The 21,902-nt window shown below is 48.9% G+C and overlaps 7 protein-coding genes across 7 annotated transcripts; 3 read left to right on the top strand and 4 right to left on the bottom strand.

The window, feature by feature from the left end:
• Positions 1–1,720: 1,720 nt before the first annotated feature.
• Positions 1,721–2,353, top strand: COCSADRAFT_159447 (uncharacterized protein; the record flags this gene model as incomplete). The annotated part of the gene is made up of 1 exon (XM_007700700.1): positions 1,721–2,353. The coding sequence occupies one exon, from the start codon at positions 1,721–1,723 to the stop codon at positions 2,351–2,353; it is 633 nt and encodes a 210-aa protein (XP_007698890.1).
• Positions 2,354–7,476: 5,123 nt separating this feature from the next.
• COCSADRAFT_87413 (uncharacterized protein) lies at positions 7,477–8,112 on the bottom strand (the record flags this gene model as incomplete). Its single annotated transcript, XM_007700699.1, has 1 exon — positions 7,477–8,112. One exon carries the CDS (start codon positions 8,110–8,112, stop codon positions 7,477–7,479), a length of 636 nt encoding a protein of 211 aa, XP_007698889.1.
• A 39-nt stretch (positions 8,113–8,151) lies between these two features.
• Positions 8,152–8,580, bottom strand: COCSADRAFT_59204 (uncharacterized protein; the record flags this gene model as incomplete). Its single annotated transcript, XM_007700269.1, has 1 exon — positions 8,152–8,580. A coding segment is annotated over one exon (429 nt), but the record flags the coding sequence as incomplete, so codon positions are not given.
• A 1,191-nt stretch (positions 8,581–9,771) lies between these two features.
• Positions 9,772–10,668, top strand: COCSADRAFT_170294 (uncharacterized protein; the record flags this gene model as incomplete). The annotated part of the gene is made up of 3 exons (XM_007700698.1): positions 9,772–9,965; positions 10,024–10,083; positions 10,143–10,668. The coding sequence occupies 3 exons, from the start codon at positions 9,772–9,774 to the stop codon at positions 10,666–10,668; spliced, it is 780 nt and encodes a 259-aa protein (XP_007698888.1).
• A 4,681-nt stretch (positions 10,669–15,349) lies between these two features.
• Positions 15,350–16,526, top strand: COCSADRAFT_355248 (uncharacterized protein; the record flags this gene model as incomplete). Its single annotated transcript, XM_007700697.1, has 5 exons — positions 15,350–15,388; positions 15,487–15,801; positions 15,854–15,961; positions 15,995–16,237; positions 16,290–16,526. 5 exons carry the CDS (start codon positions 15,350–15,352, stop codon positions 16,524–16,526), a joined length of 942 nt encoding a protein of 313 aa, XP_007698887.1.
• Positions 16,527–17,244: 718 nt separating this feature from the next.
• COCSADRAFT_70672 (uncharacterized protein) lies at positions 17,245–17,679 on the bottom strand (the record flags this gene model as incomplete). The annotated part of the gene is made up of 1 exon (XM_007700696.1): positions 17,245–17,679. A coding segment is annotated over one exon (435 nt), but the record flags the coding sequence as incomplete, so codon positions are not given.
• Positions 17,680–19,028: 1,349 nt separating this feature from the next.
• COCSADRAFT_355241 (uncharacterized protein) lies at positions 19,029–20,441 on the bottom strand (the record flags this gene model as incomplete). Its single annotated transcript, XM_007700695.1, has 6 exons — positions 19,029–19,090; positions 19,152–19,530; positions 19,580–19,763; positions 19,828–19,940; positions 19,989–20,081; positions 20,112–20,441. The coding sequence occupies 6 exons, from the start codon at positions 20,439–20,441 to the stop codon at positions 19,029–19,031; spliced, it is 1,161 nt and encodes a 386-aa protein (XP_007698885.1).
• Positions 20,442–21,902: the final 1,461 nt, after the last annotated feature.

Here is a 21,902-nt window from a genome sequence, read left to right as displayed (position 1 = left end):
ACCAACCACCAGGACGCTAAAGGGATGCAGGTAAATACAAAAAAATTGGTATTAACTACAGAGTACCTCGCCGTTTATTAGCAATTCCCGTATCAGTAGACTTGTGAAATATCTTAACACAACATCCAACTGGACAAACAGATCCTTCGGCACTTAACAAAGCAACACCGAACGGTAGCGGCTGCGATCGTATCTCTTTAATTACTTCCTATGTTTGGAATAGCGTCATACAACGGATGAGCAGGTTCTTATCGTAGGCTTCTGAACAAGAGCGGTCATGCTGGCGGCAGATGTGGTCATGGCTCCATGACGGTCCCGCTTTTCGCTTTTTGACGTCTTGGCATTTCTCAACCCCGCACTAACGTCATATTCCAAGCCCGCGGTATCTAAAGTTACTAGCATTCAAGCTAATCGGCAGATTGATTCTGTGGTTTTCCGCATAGTTTTAGTCCTGATCGCGGTCTATTGCAGCGGCATAAGATGCACATCCAAGGATGCACCTTTCACTTTATCTGTTGTATCTAACATGATAGGCTGGATGTCAACACCGGCCCAACAGTTCTAGACACTCTAGTGCCAACGGCACAGTTTACCGCGTCGCTGTGCACCTAAGAAAGAACTTTCTGCATCATAGTCGATGTTTGGAGATATAGTATAATAGTGGCAAATCTGTCTGTATAGTATATGCAGCCCATGCAGGCAGCTAGTTCCGTCCTAGGATATAACCTGGTAAGAGGCGCTTGCTTCGTACAGAATAGAGAGTTACTGAGTATATATGCATTTAGTAGAGCAAGGTGATTGTATATGTAGCACAGAATCCTTCTCTAAAATCGTTATAATTGGTACGGGCATCTATTCCTTAACCAACGTCCATCCCTGTGCAGCGAAAAACCTCATGGGCCGAAAATAGCTAATAAGATACAGCGCTATGTTTATAGAACCTGTTATCCTTGCAGTCTTATTTTCTTGTTCTTGGCCCGCCGGGTGTCCCGCGACGCAAGGACGGATGTTGCACTAGGCTGCTGTAAAGGCCGCCTGTCGAAGCAGTGCATGCGACTAGGCTGAGCGGATGCTAGGCGCATCGAGCATCCTGCGCCGCCCAGCCTCATAACTTGCGCTAGACAGCGTTCGCTACATGAACGTATATTAGATTACTGCGCACGTAAGCAGAGTGCTAGCGGGTAGAGTAGTCCTACCTAGGTTGCCATCGTAGCGTCTCGTGAGACTCATGCTAACGAGGAAGGGTGCGCAGCGATGTAAGTCGTGCAGACGTAAAGATACTATCTAACTACGCACACTGTGCGCACTATTCCGCAGACATTTAATGAAAAGTTAATTACTTTATCGTAAAAGTTCCACAAGTCTAAGCTAAGAGCCCTTTAATAGCAAATTTAATAATAAGTAAGTCACTTTGTAAAGGAATCAGTAATGGGAATACAAGGCGCGGCTGTCTGCAATGCGCGTGTACACGACTGGACCAATAGCTGCCTGCAAAGTCGGGAACAAGAGCTGCCTAGGGCTGAGTACCTTGAGCTGCAGTTCCTAGCTACAGTGCGCAGTGTGGCACGCAGACATCTTACATAGCATGCTACGGTACAAAAACTGCAACTATACGGCATTGGAAAACAGAACCGACAACCGAAACCAAACAGAGAAACAGACCGAGAGAACCGATTGCGCCGTTGTGTGGATGAGTTTGCGATCTGGACGCATGAGAGAGATGGCCATCTCGACCCCTGAACGCGACCGCGACCGCGAAGCGACATCCTTGCCAACCGAGCTACTAGCACCACTGAAGAGGCGCGCAAGAAACACCACTAAGCAAAACGAATACTACCGCAGGGGACCACTACAGCCAGACCTATCAGCCGACGACTCCGACACTATCCAGATCGAAAGCAGCCAACCTATCCGTCAAGCCAGGAAGAGCACCGCCACCAACAAAGATCTACTTACCGCGTTAACCAAGATCATCCAGCAGCAGAATGAAACGATCCAGAACCTCGAACGCGAAACAAGAGAGATTAGAAAGAACCAGCAAGCTATTATTGACCATAATGTGAAACTTATTGACGAGATCGCTGAACTGAAGACACGCGTCGATGACCTCGTGGCAACAAACTCTAGTACGCGTACCTGGGCTGAGGTAGCGTCCACAAGCGCACCCGCAGGACTAAACGCTACAGCCGCGCCGCTAGCAAGCCAGCAGCACGCTATTAGAACTAACCTCGCTTCTATTGACGTGCCCAGCGTTACCGTAGACATATCTAGGGCAGATGGCGAAAATGGCAGATTGTCAGCAGTGTCGGTTAGATCAGCTGTTGAAAAAGAGATGCGCACAATGGAGAACTGAGAAAACTGGCGGTGCTGGGCGGTCACCGTTGACCACGCGACGCAGAGCCGGATCAGGATCGCGTGCAGAGACGAAGACGAGCACTAGCTAGTTAAGAGAGTAGCAGAGAAGATTGGCGCAGGCTCGCGCGTGCTGCGCGATGAGCTCTACCTAGTTAAGATAGACAACGTTAAGAGAACAGCAGTGCTGGACGAGAAAGATGAGATTAGAGCGGGAGCAGCAGAAGCTTTTGGATAAGAGAATAGAACGACAGTCGCCAAGATTGCGTAGCTCAGCAAGAGAGATGTCCCCAAGGCGTACGGATCTATGGTGGTGTACGTGACTAAGAAAAGTGACGCGAGAAGACTCATCGCAGAAGGCTTCTTCCACGCGGGCGGGGAGTCCGGCACAACAAGCGCATTTGAGCTGCGACCACGACCAGAGCAGTGCTACAACTACTAGGAGCTCGGCCACAAAGCGTATCAGTGCCGAAAGGCGCAGAGATACGGGAGATGCGCCAAAGAGGGCCACCACCACAAGAGCTGCAGCGAAGTAGTGATAAAGTGCGTATTGTGCGGAGGACCGCACGAATTATTCAGCAGAAACTGTCGGATACTATACCCACCTTAACATGAATAGAGTATTCCGCATAATCCAGCTTAATATTAGAAAGTAAGGTGAAGTACACGATAGCTTAATGAACGACGAAGAGCTGTAAGACGTGGCGGTAGTAGCTATCCAGGAGCCGCATGCACGGAGGATCTAGGGTCGGCTGCTGACGACTCCCATACTCCACCATAAGTAGACCAAGATAGTGCCATCGACCTGGCGAGAAGGAAGGTGGCTGATATGGAGCATGCTGTGGGTGAATAGAAAGATAGAGGCAGAACAGGTACGGGTAGAGTCGCTGGACTTGATAGCAGCGATCATCCGGCTACACGAGCGGCGAGTGTTGGTGGTGTTAGTGTATATACTAGGAGGAGACCCGCAGGCGTTGCGAAACGCATGCAAAAAGATAGATAGAGTGATTGCGGAGGCGAGACGAAGGGCCGGTACGGTGGTGGACGTTGTACTAGCTGGCGACTTCAATCAGCACGACCAGCTGTGGGGAGGTGAAAATGTGACGTTGGTCAGACAGGGCGAGGCAGACCCGATCATCGATCTGATGACAGAACACGCGCTCAGCAGCCTGCTCCCGCGCGGCACCAAGACATGGCAGTGTGGAGAGTACGAGACGACAATTGACTTAGTGCTAGCGTCAAAAGAGCTGGCAGACACGGTGCTGAGATGCGCCGCCCACGACACCGAACACGGCTCTGACCACCGAATGATCGAGACAGTCTTTGACAGCTCCGTGCCAGTGGCGCGGCAGCAAGAGCGGCTTCAGGTCAAGAACGCACCGTGGAAAGCAATCAACGACAGGATCGCCAGAGCGCTCAGCGGGACTCAGCCAGCGGGCATGACGCAGCAGAGGACCGACAGACTGATAGCGGTGGTGCTAGAGGCGGTGCATGCACTAACACCCAGTGCTAAGCCGTTACCGTACGCAAAGAGGTGGTGGACGCAGGACCTGACACAGCTACGCCGCATCTACACGCACTGGAGGAACCGAGCGAGAGCCGTGAGACGAACAGGGGTTGCTCAGCCGGGCCTAGAAGAGATGGCAAAAGGAGCGTCGAAGCAGTACCATGATGCTATTCGACAGCAGAAGAGAAAGCACTGGGATGACTTCCTGGCGGACAATGACAACATCTGGAACGCGGCCAAGTATCTGAAGGCGGGCAATGAGGGGTTCGGGACGGTTCCAGCACTTCGCAGAACAGACGGGACAACCACGAGCGACTTTGAAGAACAAGCTGAGGAGTTGCTCAACACCTTCTTCCCTCCGCTTCCAAGCAGTATCGACGACGAGGGAGCCAGGCCGCAGAGAGCACCCGTGGAAATGCCGACCATCACACTCGAGAAGGTGGAAAGGCAGCTGCACGCCGCCAAGTCATAGAAAGCACCTAGAGACGACGGACTGCCAGTCATCGTATGGAAGCAGGTCTGGCCAGTAGTGAAAGACCATATGCTTGCGCTATTCCGACAGTCGCTAGAGGAAGGAATGCTGCCTAGCCAATAGAGACACGCCAAAATCATACCGCTCAAGAAGCCAAGCAAGGAAGACTACACTATCGCAAAGGCATAGAGACCGATCTCACTATTGGCCACCTTAGGCAAAGTGCTAGAGTCTGTGGTGGCAGAGAGAATCTCGCACATAGTAGAGACACACGGGCTTCTACTCACCAACCACTTCGGAGCGCGCAAGCAGCGATCAGCCAAGCAAGCACTAGTGCTACTCCAAGAGCAGATTTACACCGCGTGGCGAGGCCGCCGGACAGTCAGCCTAATTAGCTTTGATGTTAAGGGAGCGTACAACAGGGTGTGCAAAGAAAGACTACTGCAGAGGATAAAAGCACGAGGCATACCACAGAAGCTGCTAAAGTGGGTAGAGGCATTCTGCTCAGAGCGCACTACGTCAATCCAGGTCAACGGACCGGCTTCTAAGGTCCAAGGACTGCCGCAAGCAGGTCTGCCGCAAGGGTCCCCGTTATCGCCAATCCTGTTTCTCTTCTTCAACGCTGATCTCGTGCAGCGACCTATCGACACGTACGGAGGTGCGATCGCGTTCGTTAATGACTTTACTACGTGGGTCACAGGCCCGACGGCACAAAGCAACAGGGAGAGTATCAACGCCATTATCAGAGACGCACTAGACTGGGAACGGAGAAGCGGAGCGACGTTTGAAGCAGAAAAGACGGCTGTCATCCACTTTACTCGCAAGGCGTATAAGAGTGCCACAGAGCCCTTTGTGATCAAGGGGCAGAGAGTATCACCCAAGAACCACGTCAAGATACTCGGCGTGCTCATGGACGCCAAGCTCAAGTACCATAAGCATATCGTAAGAGCAGCCGCGAAGGGACTGGAAGCAGTGTTAGAGCTCAGGAGGCTGAGAGGGCTCTCACCCACAGTGGCACGACAGTTGTTCACGGCAACAGTCGCGCTGACAGTAGACTATGCATCGAACGTATGGATGCATACTTGTAAAGATAAGCTTATAAGACCCATTAACAGGGTGCAAAGAATAGGTGCACAAGCAATCGTAGAGACGTTCCTCACAGTAGCAACGTAGGTGGCAGAGGCAGAGGCGCATATCCCAAGTACACAAGAGCGGTTCTAGAAGCGGGTAGTCAAGCTATGGACCGACATCCATGCGCTGCCTAAGACCAACCCACTGCGAAGAAACACATCGCGGATGCGAAAGTTCAGAAGGCAGTATCGCTCGCCGCTGTTCCAGGTAGCAGATGCGCTCAAGAACATAGAGATGGAGCAGATGGAGACGATCCGGCCAGGTGTCTTAGCACTATGGGAGAAGAGAGTGCAGACCGTAGTTGAGAGCGCGGCACAGAGCCTCGAGGCGAACTGGGCGGTACGCATCGCTGTAAGCAGCTCGGCGCGGAATGGGGTGGTCGGAATGGGAGGCGCGACCAGCATACAGAACGAAAAACAATCTTTCTCCGTTACACTGGGCAAAAGAGAGGAACAGAACCCGTACTCGGCAGAGCTGGCAGCAATGGCCGAGGCGCTGAGCAGGCTGCAGAAGCTAAGGTTCTGCAACATTGCACTAATCACAAGGAACAAAGCCGCCGTGCTCACACTTAGAGAGCCTTGTCAGCAATCTGGGCAAAGCTACATCAGCCAGTTCTACAAGACTGTACGAACACTTAGAAGAGACGGTAGTACGGTGACAGTGCTATGGCTACCTGCAAGCGAAGAGAATAAGCTCGCAAGCCTCGCTAAGCGAGAGGCGAAGACGGCAACTAGACCAAACACCAGTCCACAGACACAACTCCCTAGAATGCGATCAACTACGCACAATATAGCACGTAAGCAAGGCATAGATAAGAAGGTGCCAGCAGACGTAGGAGTATACTCTAAGCGAATCGACACGGCACTGCCAGGAAAGCACACGCGACAACTCTACGACGGGCTTTCGCGGAAAGAGAGCAGCGTGCTGGCCCAGCTTAGAACAGGCATGGCACAGCTGAACACGTACCGATACCAAATCAAAGCATCAACAACAGACCAATGCGAATGCGGCCAGGCAGCAGAGACGGTAGAGCATTTTCTGTTCCGTTGCCGAAAGTGGACGACACAGCGGATAGAAATGCTGCAGTGCACGCAGATACACAGAGGAAACATGTCATTCTACCTAGGCGGCAAAGCAGCGACAGACGATGCGAAATGGGCACCAGACATAGACGCAGTGCGAGCAACGATACGATTCGCATTAGCAACACGGAGACTAGATGCAAACTAATATCTACTGATATTTGCTGGGTAACCGCACGTTGCGGCCGCGTGTGGTGGTTTTGGTGGGAGGCTTGGCGGGCGTTGACGCATCACCACCACTACTTTCAGCCTCTACAACACGACGCCGCTTTGGTATTTTTTTAATCTGAGTTGATGAAGCTTTTCGTTTAGTAGTATTCTGCTTATCGCGAGCTTTTTGTGTGGTTGCAGCAGCGCGGTCTCGTGCCTTTTGAGCGCGCGGCAGCTAGTTGTGTAGCCCTCGCAGCCTGCTCCTGCTGCCGCACTATTCTTGTCATTTTGCGAGCCTCCCGTGCCTCTGCAGCTATCAGTTTTCTGTACGCAGCTACGGCAGCTCGCTCCTCCCTCTCATGTTTTTTTTGGAGTTTTTTTTCATGGTGCTGTAGTTGTTCTGCTGCCTCCCGGGCTCTGGCCTCCCTCACCGATCGAAGGCTCCACACCACTGCAGTACTGTGATACTCTTGGTGCTGCTGCAGGTCAAGAAGCTTTCTATCAGATTTGCGGCGTTTTCTGGTAGTAATACTACCCCGCAGTTCGTCGTTTTCATGGTGTAAAAGCTCGTTCTGGATCTGCAATGAATGGAGCGCCTGTTTAAGCTATTTGGCTTCATTTTTTGATGTATCCGGCACAGCAGCGTCAAATAATTTTAACAGATCTCTCCAGCTATCTCCATCACCTTCCTCTCCAATTTCTGTATCTATATCGGTTCGCGGTGGTGGTGTTTTGAAGCGTTTTATTACGACGTCGGGATTGCGCGGATTGATCCCAGTAGCTCAAAAACTACTCAGTATATTGTTAGCTATGAAAGCAGATATATATGCCGCCCAAAATATGCGTAGGAAATCACTTTTCCGCATATTGAGTAACCCTTGATCGCTATAGAGTACATTGGTGAGCTCGTTACTGTACGCGGTTGCTAGAGGTGAGTACACGCCAACGTCGAGTGGCTGGAGGCTATGAGTGGCGTGAGGCGGAAATACTGCGAGTAGTATTCGATTGGCATAGCAGTACTCGATGAAGGAAGGCGTGAGGTGACTGCCGTGCCCATCGACGAGAAGCATCCTGTAGTCGCGTTTTGCTTTGGCCTTCGTGAGCCGATCGAACACCTGCTCAACCCAACCCAGCGCGAGGTCATTATTACTCCATCCTGATGGGCTGGTGCAGCAAAAAACCTGGTGTTTTCCCACCTCTAGATCCCGTACCCATTCATCACGAAGACTATCTGCTCCCTCGTAGATTATCGCAGGATCTACTGAGCTCCCATCAGCGCAGATACAACCAATAATCGTGATCCAGTCCCTACTCCCATCTTGGAGAGCCTTGCGTACTTTCTTTTGCTCCCAGAGCTCCTTTGAAAAGATTCTTTTCGATGGTAAGATACGGCCAAGTAAGAAGCCCTTCTCGTCCATATTATAGATATTATATAGCGCAACCTCATACTGATCGAGCCTGGCATAGAGGAGATCAAAATATGATTGGTAGTTGGCTGGATTATCAGCCAGATGACGGTCGCGATCGATACCGGTGGCTCTTCTGATGCATATTGTATCGTTGTGGCGGTTCAAAAATCGAGTAACCCAGCTATTGGAGGGCTCCCATTCTGCAATAACCGCCACATAATTTTTTACTATTGCTCGAGAAGGTGGTAGGCCGCGTTCAGATAGTTTTTCTATATATTTTACCAGCTTAGATCCTTGTGGTGGAGTGAGTAATTGACGTTTTTTGGCAGCTGCTGTTCGCGACTGGGTTTTGTTTTGGTGCCGGCGCGTCAATGTTGTGACCTCAACACCAAACTTTTTGGCAGCTGCGCGGTATGAAAGTTGGCCTTCTGTATCTTGCGAATCGATTGCTGCAATTGCTTTTGCGAGAGCTGTCATAGTGGTGGAGATATCACGTGTTGAAAATGATGGGTGGATATTTTGATGGGGCAGATGGTGTTGCATTGGCTGAACTGTTGAACGCACTGACCACATACAGTAGGTAATCGTCTTGGAAACGAACGGTTGAGTTGCAGTTGTTGTTTCCGCAGTTCGGTCGCGTCGTGAAGGATTGTTGCTCATAACAGAAGAAAGTCATGATTAGATGGAAGCTTAGTGAAGCCATCATACTGTGTTCGAGGTCACGTTTTCGAAGGTCTGGTGGGTCCATCGGGTGATGTCTCCATACCGTATGGCGCCTAGTCACCGACTCGGCTATCGGTACCTATCGCCAAGACCTCTGACAATGCCTCGTTTCCCACTGTCTACCGGTAGTGGGTCTTCTCTAACCTTATTTTTCACGCCTGACCTGACCCCATCGATCGCGCATGTGAAGGAGGGTGGGGGATTTCCAGATTTACCCCGCATACCCGTCTTTGAATCTACGTCATAGAAGTACCCGATTTTGTAACCTTCAGTTCAGCTGCATCCACGTTAGAAATTAATCTGCAAAAGTATTAATCCCCACACGCGCTGCTATAATTAACCACTTATTAGCCTAGTCTTTTCTTCAATTCGACCGTTGTTATTGATACATTGCTTGTTTGACTGCTGCTGACCGCCGCAGGCCTTCTGGAGATACTTAGCTCTTGTTCTTCACCCAAGTTCGCGCTCACGCCTACGCTCACGTTCCGGCCCTGTCCTGGCATATCCTAGCCTGATCTGCCTACACGTTTGGTCAGGATCGTCAGCTGCAGTAGTTTTATCAGAGTGCACTGGGATCTGTCTCTATTCCTCCCTGCAACGTTGCACGTCCCTTATTAATGTAAGTTTTTGTTCATCAAGATCTAGGGTCACAATCTTCCATATTTTCCACCGAAGTGTCACTCTGCCCATCGCACCTTGACGCGCCCAAGCGTCTTCCACATCCAGATAGGAAGTACAAATAGTGTTCCTGCTGAAACATTAGCATAGTTCTTGAGACAACAAAGATTTTAAATACAGCAAAGCATGACCCTTGCGTCATACTAGCAGTCAAATAGCTTGGCGGCCTGTGTCACTGCCTCTTTTACTGCTGTTCCAGCCCGTGACAGGGTCGCGCACCGTGTGCGATTGTCCAAGTGAGGCATTCAGACCTTACCAGCATCCATGATGACCACGCATCCTATTCGTCACCCGTCTCGACAGTTCAAAAGACCGCAGCCGGCGCGTACACAGCCCTCACAGCCTCTGTCAAAGCGCGCTTATTCCCGTAGAAGTAACGGTGCTTCCAATGCTGTGCATTACAAGGAGATCGAGACTGATCACGACAACGGTTCAATGGCGGTGACCTTCCTGAACTACTGGTACGTTGTTATCTAAGCTTAGTGTTCTCGAGCACATTATATTGATATTGTGCTGCAGTACCTTCTGCGAGAAGCAAATTATAGTTCCTAGTAGCTTTATGCTCTATTGCTCGGAAAGGTATGGCACTACTACCCACGACCCTATCGCGCACAGATCGTACCCTAATATGCACACAGTCGCAAGAAGAAGGACACTGAGCAGAGCCTTGTTTATCCGTACGATCAATGTTTACCGATGCTAAAGCCGTTACGCAACAGCTCCTTTGACAACCTCGCCTTCCGCGACATCGTGCCCCAGCGCTTGCCAAGCCATACAGGGTTAAAATGTTCAGTTTACGCCTTTTCCGACACATCGTCGGACCATAATAGAGGCGATCGGTATCAGCGGTTCGACCGTGAACCCTCAAATCGCCTCTGTGAATTCCAGCTAACATCAACTTACCCACCTGATACGGTACGATCATACCTACCCTGTTGCGGCCATTTGTTAATCTTGAGTTCCAGCTTTAGCGCCACCACTTCGCTGTCATATACTCCAGCCTCATCCGCAAGCTGTTCACTTCCGCATACAACCGCTCCTAAGCGACCTTTTTCTCTGAGGACTAAGTCGTCGCATAGCTCATCGTATGGCACCAGGTCGGTAAACCTTGTCAAGCCTCTGACAGCTCCTCGGATCTGCTGTCTTATTCGCATAAGTTGGTAACTTTTTCAGAGACGTTGTTAGATTCCTTCGAAGACGAGACTGTCCACGCAAAGTCACCAGTTTCTAAACCTTTAGCATCCAGTGCAAGTCTTGGTGGACTACGTGCTTTAATACCACGTCAGGTGTAGGCACTTTTCCCATATGTGCGTTCGCACGAACGCTTCTATGTGTTCCATATGTCCCTTCCAAAATACTATTCGAGAGATTCTTGATATATACGCGCAGCCACAGATTTTGTGCTGTACGCACGTACTCTCCCACCTTAAAAGCTCACCAACGATATACTAAGAATTATGTAGATGTGTTGGAAGAGAGTACATATCTATAAGTACTTTAGTATATAGCTAAGATGAATCGATGATACACCAAGAACTTCGTTTTCTAAACTTAGATATTTCAAACAATATGGTCGTCAGCTGTAAAACTTTAAAGAGCAACTATGATTGTCTTGATTGATTAGCCCTTAGCTAGCTGCCCATATGGAAAGCCTTTGCCTAACTATTTTGAAGCAACCTATGTCGCCTTTGAGCCTATTCAGACGCGTTGTTGATGTATTTGATCGTTTAACATAGCTAGACCGTCACTGGCACGCTCTTCGGGCACCACTGCCGTCAAGCATACGCGATCATCCAGGCCTTCATCTCAACGCTCACTATTGCTCTACGATGCCCTGGCTGCAGAGGTAATCGTCACGCTTGATAGGGGCAGCGTTGCCGGCGCGGTCGCTACAAGCGTTGCCAACGAGGGCGTTGATAACAACAGAGACGAATTACATGAAGAGCTATATGAAAGCTACTTCAACGACTTTAGGGGCATCAATTTTGTGCGTTCACGGGCGCTTACGTGCATATACGAAGCCTTTGTCGACGCCCGAACGTGGCAGGAGTTGTGTCTCCCAATACGGCCTTCTCATTGTTGACCATAAAGCTCTTAATAGTACCTGATTCATATGTGAGTACTGTCATACGAAAAAGCATGTTGATGCTGATGGTGGTGGATTATTTGAGGTTACAAAGCTTACATCATCAGCTGCAACTCATCTTGGTCTGCCGAAATGTAGTTACAGTCGTACAAAAGTTGACCCAAAGAGTAGCCAAAAAGATCATATATCTCATTAAATACAGCTCTCCTTACCTCACAAACTCAACGGTTGTATTGAGATCTCTCAACGCACTGCTAATTCGGTAAGAAATTCCAACGTACAGCGCTTTCAAACAGCTACTTTGGTTTGCTACCTTGGTGATGATCGTACTTTTCGCTCGGTCTGAATACTAGCTTTTCGTGAGCTAATCAAGTTTGCCATCACATTAGCGGAGGCAGCGCTGTGGGTAAGTTCTGCAAGCATCACTACCTTTTCATCAAGACTCTTCAAGTCCATGTAGTGTCAGGATGTTCAGTCGCTGTCAACGGCTACAAAAAAGATTCATGTAAGATTCGATGGCTGTACAGGAAAGGATTGCTAATTAGCGTGGCTTTCTTGGAGTTGTTTCTCACTTTGATAACGCCACTAGAGTAATGCAAGACTTGTCTAATGATTTATCCCATCTCGTAGGTGCCCATACAGGTCAGGCTATTGACGCCGTCATTCCAACAACGCTCTTTAGCTACAACGTTACTGGTGATCAGTTGGATTTCTTTGTACTCGACAATCCGACCAATAACGGCGCCGCAGTCATTGCTCTCGCTCAATAATACAAGAACTTTGAACCTACTCACTGGCGTCTCTGCTATGATTTCTACACACTCTACCTCATTAGCCAGGCAAATATCTTCAGTGCAAACAAAAAGCCCTACGAAAACGCTCATGAGCACTACGATAAAGAATTCCTCATTCGCGTATGGTGAAAAGGCGGCCTTATTAAAGTTCTTATTGACATCGTCAACCGTATTGAAACGCCCCAACAACTTGAACTTTACCGAGAATTCTAATGCGCTATAAATACTGCTCTACCCGACGACCAACTTCTGCAAACGCTAGAGCCAGTCAAGCCAGGCCTGATTCGCTGAAAATCATTTTATGCTACTTTTGAACGCGTAAAACATCCACAAGCTGCTTACGGTACCTACGCCGAGCACTAAGTGAACAGGATTACTGTTCAAAACGCTAACCCGTCCAGTCCAAGAACAAGCAGCCTGGGGCTCCTAGGCAGATGAGATGGAGTGGGTCTAATGCAGCTAACTGGGCAGTGATCACAGGTATCAATAGACCCTTAGACCGCCCACAGAAGCTATCCGATGCATGGAGGGCCGTAATAAGCATGGCAAATGCGGTGCTGTTTATGAGGGTTTGCGAGATTGTACCAGTGTACAAGCACTTCAAGAGTATCAAAGAACGGGTTTAAACATACAAGGGCGTCAGTTTCGACGCTCACGGTGAGAGCCTTCAAGGATCATCTCAAGATCAACCTCAATACTGCCTAGAGCAAGGCAAACGATTGTTGCAACAAGCTCGACAGCTCATTCATTTAGTTCACTACTGTTTTCATACACCCATACTATAAGTGCTCCTTCGAGAACAGTTGGGCAAAAAAAGCCCAGGTGGCTTACATGGTAGAACCAGCACGGACTTTAAGTAGCTTTGGGCATTGTCCAAACTTCCACGGCAACAGAGAGGGTCATGCAGATGGGTACGAGCGTTGGAGAACTAGGCTGTGGTTGCCTTAGCAGCCTCGAGAATCAGAGGCACGATTTGACAGGCACTTTCGACCACGATTCGACACAAGAATATGGTGGTTTGCCCGTTGCCTCAGTGCTTCCAGGTCACATGACAAACACCACATGAGGTGATGTCGGACGATTGCATGAGCACGTATGACGTCATACTTCAATTCGAAAGTAGGGTTTCTGACCTATAGTCCGTTCCATACTTGCTATATGCGATTTTGGTATTCGACATCTAAGGTTCTGATGCACGCATGACCAGCAATAGCACAGCAGTCGACAATCCCCGCCCATTGTTGTGCGAAAGCAGGCCAGGTTGCTTCGTCTTGCGTCTGTTCTATAGTATAACCTTTCTTGCATTGGCTGCCTCTGATAGCTCTTCTATGTCCTTTAGTTCTGAGTACCGACAAAGACGCTGCAGCTACTGCTCATATTTCTGGACATATTTCCGTGGTTCGTAATTTGGCTTAGAATACACTCGCGTGTCCAGACAATAGTGCACAAGTAACGCGCCTGATCAGTGTCTGAAGACGTACCATATGCTGGAAGCAGGTCCGACATGGCTACGCTCCATGTGGCGTGATATCTCCAAGCTACATGCTCTGTAGAAGATGTCTTTCGCGCTAGTGATAGCGTTGCACATATTCCAAAATTCCTTCTCTGAATTGTCAAGAGACAAGGTATATTAGGCTTGCCTTATTCGAGGCAGAAAATATCCTAGAAATGCAAGTTAAGTACAGTAACAAGAGTACGGTCGATCACAGAGTAAATACCTTCCGCTAGCAGGGCATTGTTATCGATTAGCTCATGGGATGCTAAGCTGACGAAGGGGTAGCGTAGCGTATTCAGCTATGACATCAGTATCTCGAAATATTTCTAGTTCCTTAGAAGACCTGCCTGACCAAGGCGTGAGTGTCCCCCTCGCTCTAATTATATCGGCAGTTGGGATATATCTACTGATTCTATTTTGTGGGTTAGTTCACTAGCGAGACCTACGACCTCGATCGCGCTGACCAAACAACAGAGTATTTGGTTGTTGCAGCGCCCTTAGAAAACCAGATCTCAGCACCCTCAAAAGTCGCCTGGATCGACTTGAGGAGATACTTCCGTCGACAGAGTTTCTCAAATGGTACAAAGCGGACCAGATAAATCACCCACATGAGTGGCACGTTGACCGAGAAAGTCAGGTTTGGTATGTCATATCGTCTTCTAACCACCAGTCTGTGTTCCCTGCTAACGAGAACGCAGCGTTATCTGTTTAGATACAATCAAGGCAAACGATTCCATACGAGCGTTGAGTTGCCGACACATCTACCACGGGCAGTGCTTCGACAGATGGTTCACCGAGTTTCACGAATATTGCCCGCTATGTCATTGTCTCGTACTCGTTGCAGCGGATAACGCTGTGTAGTGCTCGTGTAGCAACCTTCGATCTGGATCGGCACGTTAGAACATTACTGTATTCTACGGATAGAACAATAAAGAAATGTGCACGGTGTTTTATATCCTTGCACATGTTTGAGAGTGGCTTCTAGAGGTTTTGCGAAGCATAAGTGCCATAACGCTGCTAGGTTGTTTGCAAGGCAAGACGATGGCATAAACTATGCTTCCGCCTCAGTGATCTGTGTGATGTCTATCGCCCATCTCTGGCGGTGTAATGACGATTCTATAACTCCTGCATAGGCTGACCGAAACCTAGACCCAGATGTCGAATGATATCAGACCACCAGAGCGCTACACGGTTTCGGTATGCCAAGTGCTGCGAGGCGAGAAGGCTGCAGAGACTTTGTTAGGTTGAGTTTAGCCTTCTAATAACGATGGTCTGACCGTCGGTACGAGAACGAATATTGGCCTGTCGCATGAGTAGTCTCGAACTTCCATCGTCATCGGAGAAGCTTGTCATGTAGCAGTCTCATGAGGGGGGCTGCTATTGCTGAGAGCTGATACATTGGCGCAGCTGCTGTTAACAAGCGGAACTACCTTTCTTGCTCCTCTTCAGCCACTACTTACTAAACTCACCATGGCTAGCTCTCTCAACCAACTAAAGGCTACTGGGACAGTAAGTTCTATACTCTTACTTCACGACTAGAGAACTGAGATGGCCGCACATCGTGATACGAAGTAACAATAGCTCGAGCTAACAGAATGTACACACAGACCGTTGTGTGCGACTCTGGAGATTTTGTGACCATCGACAGGCACAAGCCCCAAGATGCGACCACCAATCCGTCTCTGATCCTCGCGGCCTCGAAGAAGCCCGAGTACGCGAAGCTCATTGACGCGGCCGTTACATGGGGAAAAACACATGGTGACGACATTGACGATCAGGTGGATGCTACACTCGATTGCTTGCTGGTACAGTTCGGCAAGGAAATCCTCAACATTGTTCCCGGCAAGGTATTTACTGAGGTTGACGCACGTTTCTCTTTCGACACCGAAGCCTCTGTAAACAAGGCCCTCCGTATCATCGACGTAGATTTGGTGTTGTGGGGTTAGGACTTTACCGAAAACTAACACGCTGCAGCTGTACAAGGAGCAGGGAATTGGCAAAGAACGCGTCCTCATCAAGATCGTCTCAACGTGGGAGGGCATCAAAGCTACTGAGATTCTCCAGTCGATGCACGGAGTCAACGTAAATATGACGCTCATGTTCTCGCATATTTAGGCCATTGCTGCTGCCGAAGCTGGGGCTTTCCTCATCTCACCGTTCGTAGGCCGTATCCTTGACTGGTACAAGGCCACGAATAGTAAAGACTACAGCAACAGCGAGGACCCCGGTGTTGAGAGTGTGGGCAAGATCTTCAGCTACCACAAGAAGTTTGGATATAAGACCATCGTAATGGGTGCCTCTTTCCGAAGCATCGGCGAAATCACTGAGCTGGCTGGCTGTGATTACTTGACTATCGCTGTGAGTTTTCTTAACTCAAGGAGTTTGGACGTTCAATAACAAGTATCTTCAGCCCATTTTGCTCGAGCAACTCTACAATTCCACCCACTCCGTCCCCAAGAAGCTTGACGCTTCCAGTGCCAAGTTACTCGACATGGAGAGAAAGACCTACATCAACGATGAGTCTGCATTTCGCTTCTGCTTCAACGAGGATCAGATGGCTGTCGAGAAGCTCCGTGAAGGAATTTCCAAGTTCGCTGCTGACGCCGTTACACTCAAGGAGGTCCTCCGCGAGAAGCTTGAAGCATAAGATAGCACTCGGACGCAAGTACAGTCTCATCTTTGTCGCCAACATGGAAAAGGATTTAAGCTTCTGGAAGAACTGGATGATTGCTTTTTGGTGCAGCGTGCTTCGGTGTTGTTCGTACCAAGAGGGGCATAAGTAGATACTTAGTAGTAATGATAACGCATGATCGATAAGGACGCTCCTTCCACTCTCTGCTAGCAAACAAAATGCATAGTGCACACGCTTCTAGATGCCAAAGAGACCTATGTCAAAGGCTACGCTTTTGCCGGATTCTAATCCCTGCGAGATCATAAGCGCGGTTCTCGTTCCGTTTGAATATCCCAGAATGAGGGGGAAGGCGCATTAAGGAGGCATTGGTTACGAGGTATTGATACCATATTTAGCTAGGGTCTTCTTGATCTTATGGCACCAAAGATGAATGAGGCCATGCTTGGCTTAAATGAAATCAAGCTCGAAACTGTGGACTCCTGATTGTGAGAGAAGGAATAAGATGTGAAACGACCTAAATTCTTTCCAGTAACGCTAAGGGTCCGAAGCCAATAGCTGTACCTGGTCACAGTGCATGCATGCATGACAGATAACTAGAGTTCATTCGATTCGTGTTTTTTCCATTGGCTCACAGAAGCTAGTCCAGGCTCCCTGCCTGCCTTGGAAATAGCTTCCATCGATACTACATTGCCTCGATCTTGATATGTTTTGTCTCAAAGGACGCAGCATCCACCTTCGACACAAGGACCTTCAGAAGCCCCTGCCTGAGCCTTACTTGGATAGCATCCGTATCCACAGCAATCGGAAAATAGAAGTTTCGCATATAGACCCCGGTCCTTCGCTCGTTGAGCCAGAGTTTTGTCATCAGGCGCTCAGGGCTGCTTCTTGCACCCGCTTCCTGCTTCTCGGTTCCCCCGCCGAAACCATTCCGCCCATCGCATTCTTTTTCGTACTCGCTAGCACTCTGGACTTTCTTGTGAGGTTTATCATGAGAAATTGCGTCGCCCCACTCCGCTTCCAGATCCGTCTTCGGGATTGACACTTGAATCTGTAACGTACTTCCGTCCAACCACCTCATATCAATATCGTTCGGCTTTTGTATTCCAGGGAGCTCAACCTCAAGAAAATATGCGGAGGTGTATTCGCGGAGGTCAACTTTGGGTGATAACACGATGTTATTAGCTGCGTCTCGTGGCACATCAAGCGAGGAAGAATCGCTTTGCGGGTGAGTGAATGCAAAATGGTGGAAGATATTGCTAAGGTGGGCCATATTGCGTAGCTGTAAAGATGGATTGGGTATCTGGTATAGTATCCAATGCTGTTTCTGTGGAATGGTTTGATGGTTGATTTCAGTGAGGATAAGATGCCTATTCTCATGTATTGGTTGAGGGAACTTATAGGTAATTGAAGAGCAGTCAAGTAGAGATCGCTATGGTGGCTTCACTATTCCTTGTACGCACGGCCTGATGTGGTGTGACTAGAGGCATGCAACAAAGAAATCGCGTTAATTTCGGGTGATTGGCGAACACGAGACATACAGTCAGACCACCGCGAAAGCGCTGTGTTCCTTGCACGCATGGGACCGGAGGTGGAATGTCCAGATTTCGTCTGAATCTACTGAACAGTTCACAGCAACTGCATAAGCTTGCACAGGCAACACAGACCTCCACAACTAGTCTGTCACATACATAGTGTCTTAGGAAGGACTGTCGAGTAAGGGAATACTATCAGACGAGTTGCCATCCTATTAAGATCACATATAGCCCTCTGTGTATGCCTCAATATCACGGCAGCTTACTACGTTTTGTAGGTCGTTACATAACTGTTTGGGCTGTTCGCTGTCTTTGGGACGTTGAGTATCTCTTGCATAGCGGTAGTAATTTTTGCATGGTGATAGTGAACTCCTTAATGCAGCAGCAAATTAAGCTGGAGTTTAAAGTGCAAAGAGTTTCGTGAGTGTCTTAGGGGTGTGTTGCGAGCAGCATATCATGTGATCGTGTATCCCGCTCGCAGACGGACAATGACTCTTTTATCGCCCACTACATCAAATCCAGAAGCGGTAACGATCCCAGAGCTTTGCGTAGTCGTATCGGCATCCGAGAGATTTCTTTACCGTGAAGATAGTCCAGCGAGTCAGGGCCTCGAGATCTGCGAGCACTTGAAGCGAACAACGACCAAGATCAACGCCAAAAATGACTTGCGAGTGTCGCTTAAGATAATATCGAGTGTGTCGCAGCATGTCAAATCGTCGTTGCAGAATTCATACTGATAGAGCTCTCGTGCTTTTGTCATGTCTGATAACCGGCTTCAGCCCCCGTGCGCCCCCTCTGTCTCATCAACGGATGGGGCCTACTGGATTATGCGCATTTATAAACATCGCTTATTTAGGCAATGGATTCATTTCCTAGAAACAGGTGAATCTACTGACTGCAAGCTATTTTTACCACATGAAGGCAGCAACCGAGTCTACCAGGTGACAGGCAATTCCGTGATACCGATATCTGCTTTCGGCGCTGTCTATTTAATCTCTGCAAACGGCACAGCGAGTTTGAGGTTCGGCAGTCTCTGGACCAGAGCGGCTGGGGAGGAATACAGATCAGCTTGCTATCTTGGCTGAACACTTGCGTCTCGAGGACGTACCAAAGACAATTTCGAGCTCTCCTCTAGTTAGAGGCTCAGCAACACATCGATACTCACCGTATCCATAGCCCATCGTCTTATACCAGTCTTCTCCTCGTCCGCCTTGCTCCTTCGCCACGAAGCGCAAGATGTCGAATGTCTCAGGATCCGAGAACACAGCTTCGTCTCGGCTGGCAGACTGCGTTGCGGCGATTATGCCTTCACCTGCTCTGATCTTGCGGCCTGCAATCTCGATGTCGACTTTCGCAACGCGACGGGTTGCCATGGCGGATCCGGTGTGATACCGACATAGCTCGGATACAAACGCTGTTGTTGGCGAGGGATCAGACTTGAGCCTATTAAGTTGAAATGGGTATTTTAACAGAGTGACTATGCCTTTCTTTTTGTTAATGGCTGTGTTAGATATAGGGTGCGGATTGACAACTCACGAGGCTGATCATGTTGATCACGGTGGCGTTTCCGGCGATCAACATAAGAAATACGATGGCGACCGCGTCCGAATGTTCGATATGACCAGGCTCGACTTGCTCAACCGCTAGCTTGCTGATCAGATCTTCGGCGGGCGCATCAGAACGCTTTTCGACCAGCTTGCTCAAATAATCGAGCAGCGTCCTAGTTCCCAGCATCAGCTTTTATAGCACAACGTACTACAATGAATCGCGCTACAGATACTTACTGATTGGCCTTCGTGGCTTCAGTGGCAGTCGAGCTTCCATTGCTGCGTACTGCGGATTGTGCTGTAAGGAAGTCGAGGTCGCTGAAGGGTATTCCAAGAATGCTGTAGATAATCTATATTGGTAAGCAAACATACCACCGACTGAACACAAAATATCGTACGTGGGATGGGACAGGTAAAGCAAAACTCTCCACAAAGTTAACCGGCCTCTCGCAACCCTCTTGAATCATCTTATCTAACAAGTTTGTGACTGTCTATTAAATATGTAGGCGTAGTCTCTCCACCGCACCCCAGATGAACAATGACTCAATCATACTGCGCTGTCGCATGTGCGCTGTTGGATCCATATCTACGAAAGTCGGCTTGTTCTTCCCTGCCTTTTTACCACCTGGGCTCATCTCTGGAAAACCAAGGCGAGTGCGCTCCTTTGACAGCCGGTCGTCAGTCAGCACACTGACCACATCCTTGTGATTCACTACCAGCCATGGAAGACTGCCATCCCAAAGCGCAACTTGCGAGACAGGATTTAACTTTCGTAGCTGTTCATACTGGGCTGGTGGTTCCCAAGCCTGGGGACGAGCAAAGGGAAACGTTGGTGGAGGTGCATCGCTCATTCTCGATTCGGAAGTAAAATATATCCGCAAAGATAAAGGATTTAAGGTTTTGTAAGCGCAGAGGAAGAACAGCTTTCATGGACAATGTTGTTCTTTGAATATGGCATGCACACTGACTACGCTTTATCAGCTTGACCTTGTTTCGAACGCTAGTGCTCTGCAGCATTACAGAAATGATCTGGGGGTGTTGGATAAGCGTATGTTTATTCTGAGCTAGTATTTTCACAGTCGGCCCCACACCCTATGCAAGATCTACAAACGGCGCATTTGAGCCCTATTTTCTTGACTTTAGCTTAGAAAAGGTGCTCGTACGGTTGCCCTGGTTAATGCGTTGTTCTCCTACCGACTAGTTTTGAGTGCTTGATCTTAGACATTCCGGTATCCCCTTTGGCTACGGTGGGCGAACATGAATTCTGAAGCTGCTAGGACATACCGCAAGTGTCTACAGACCACTTTCTTCTAATAAGGAGAAGCCACGACATCACATCGTTTCCTGTACTGGTAGTGAATTTGTGCTGCTAGCACAGCTGATTCATGCGAGCTAGGTATACAAAACCTACTCTTTCGTCAGACACCCTTCAACCTGCCTGCCTCTGCTCACGCTAACTCGCCCCATTGAGTAACGCGAGGACCTGGAAGACTGTCTTGTCTTGGTGGCGTTTTAATCAACCCGATGTAAGCTGTGATGGTCTGACATCACGCGAGCTTTAAATGCAGGTCCTGAGCTGACTCCCAAAACTATGACTGTTTTTGATGTCATAGTTGAAGTCTAGACCTGCAAGCGATGTAATACGGAAATATATACGTGTTGGCGCGTGTCCATGCATCTTTTATAAAGGTCAACAAATCCGACGCTAGCCTCTCGATGTTCAGATAGTGGGCCTTAAGTACGTCTAAGATATGCGTCGATCGCCAGCTCTGTGTATACGAGCCGTCCTTTCCACCTTATGCTCGTTTCCAGTACTTGACGGGGTGTTGGCAATGGTGATCACATGTCATTGTGGATGCCACGACCCGCAATTGAATATAAGATTGTCGTGGAAGTCTACTATGCACGCTGATTAGAACGTTGGTCTTTGCCTTGCGACTGCGCAACCTCGCCATGTATTGAACAGTGCCTTAATATCTTAGCGCAATAACACAGAAGTCCCGTTGGGTGTGTTCAGTTGGACAGTGAACATTAGCACTTAGAAGTCGGTCCTGCGGTTCGCTCCGGGATCCCCCAATATTGTCCGTGGCCCAGTGATCATATGCTTAACAAGACTGCGGGAAGAGAAAACTATATGACGTTGGAAAGGGCTTATTAGTCTCATAACAGCCTTAGGTTCGTTGATCTGTGCGTTCGGCGAACCGTCCCGGGGCGCCAACATCCTTAATCGGGCCTAGGCTGAAAACGCTGGGTCTTTGATTTACCGGTCAAATCCAATCTTACGTATGGAGTCAAAGCGAAATATTGTTGTA

This window comes from Bipolaris sorokiniana (genome assembly GCF_000338995.1).
Source record: "Bipolaris sorokiniana ND90Pr unplaced genomic scaffold COCSAscaffold_5, whole genome shotgun sequence".
Classification (NCBI taxonomy): domain Eukaryota; kingdom Fungi; phylum Ascomycota; class Dothideomycetes; order Pleosporales; family Pleosporaceae; genus Bipolaris; species Bipolaris sorokiniana.
The sequence above is the reverse complement of the archived record's forward strand: the minus strand, read 5'-3'. Positions and strand labels throughout refer to the sequence as shown.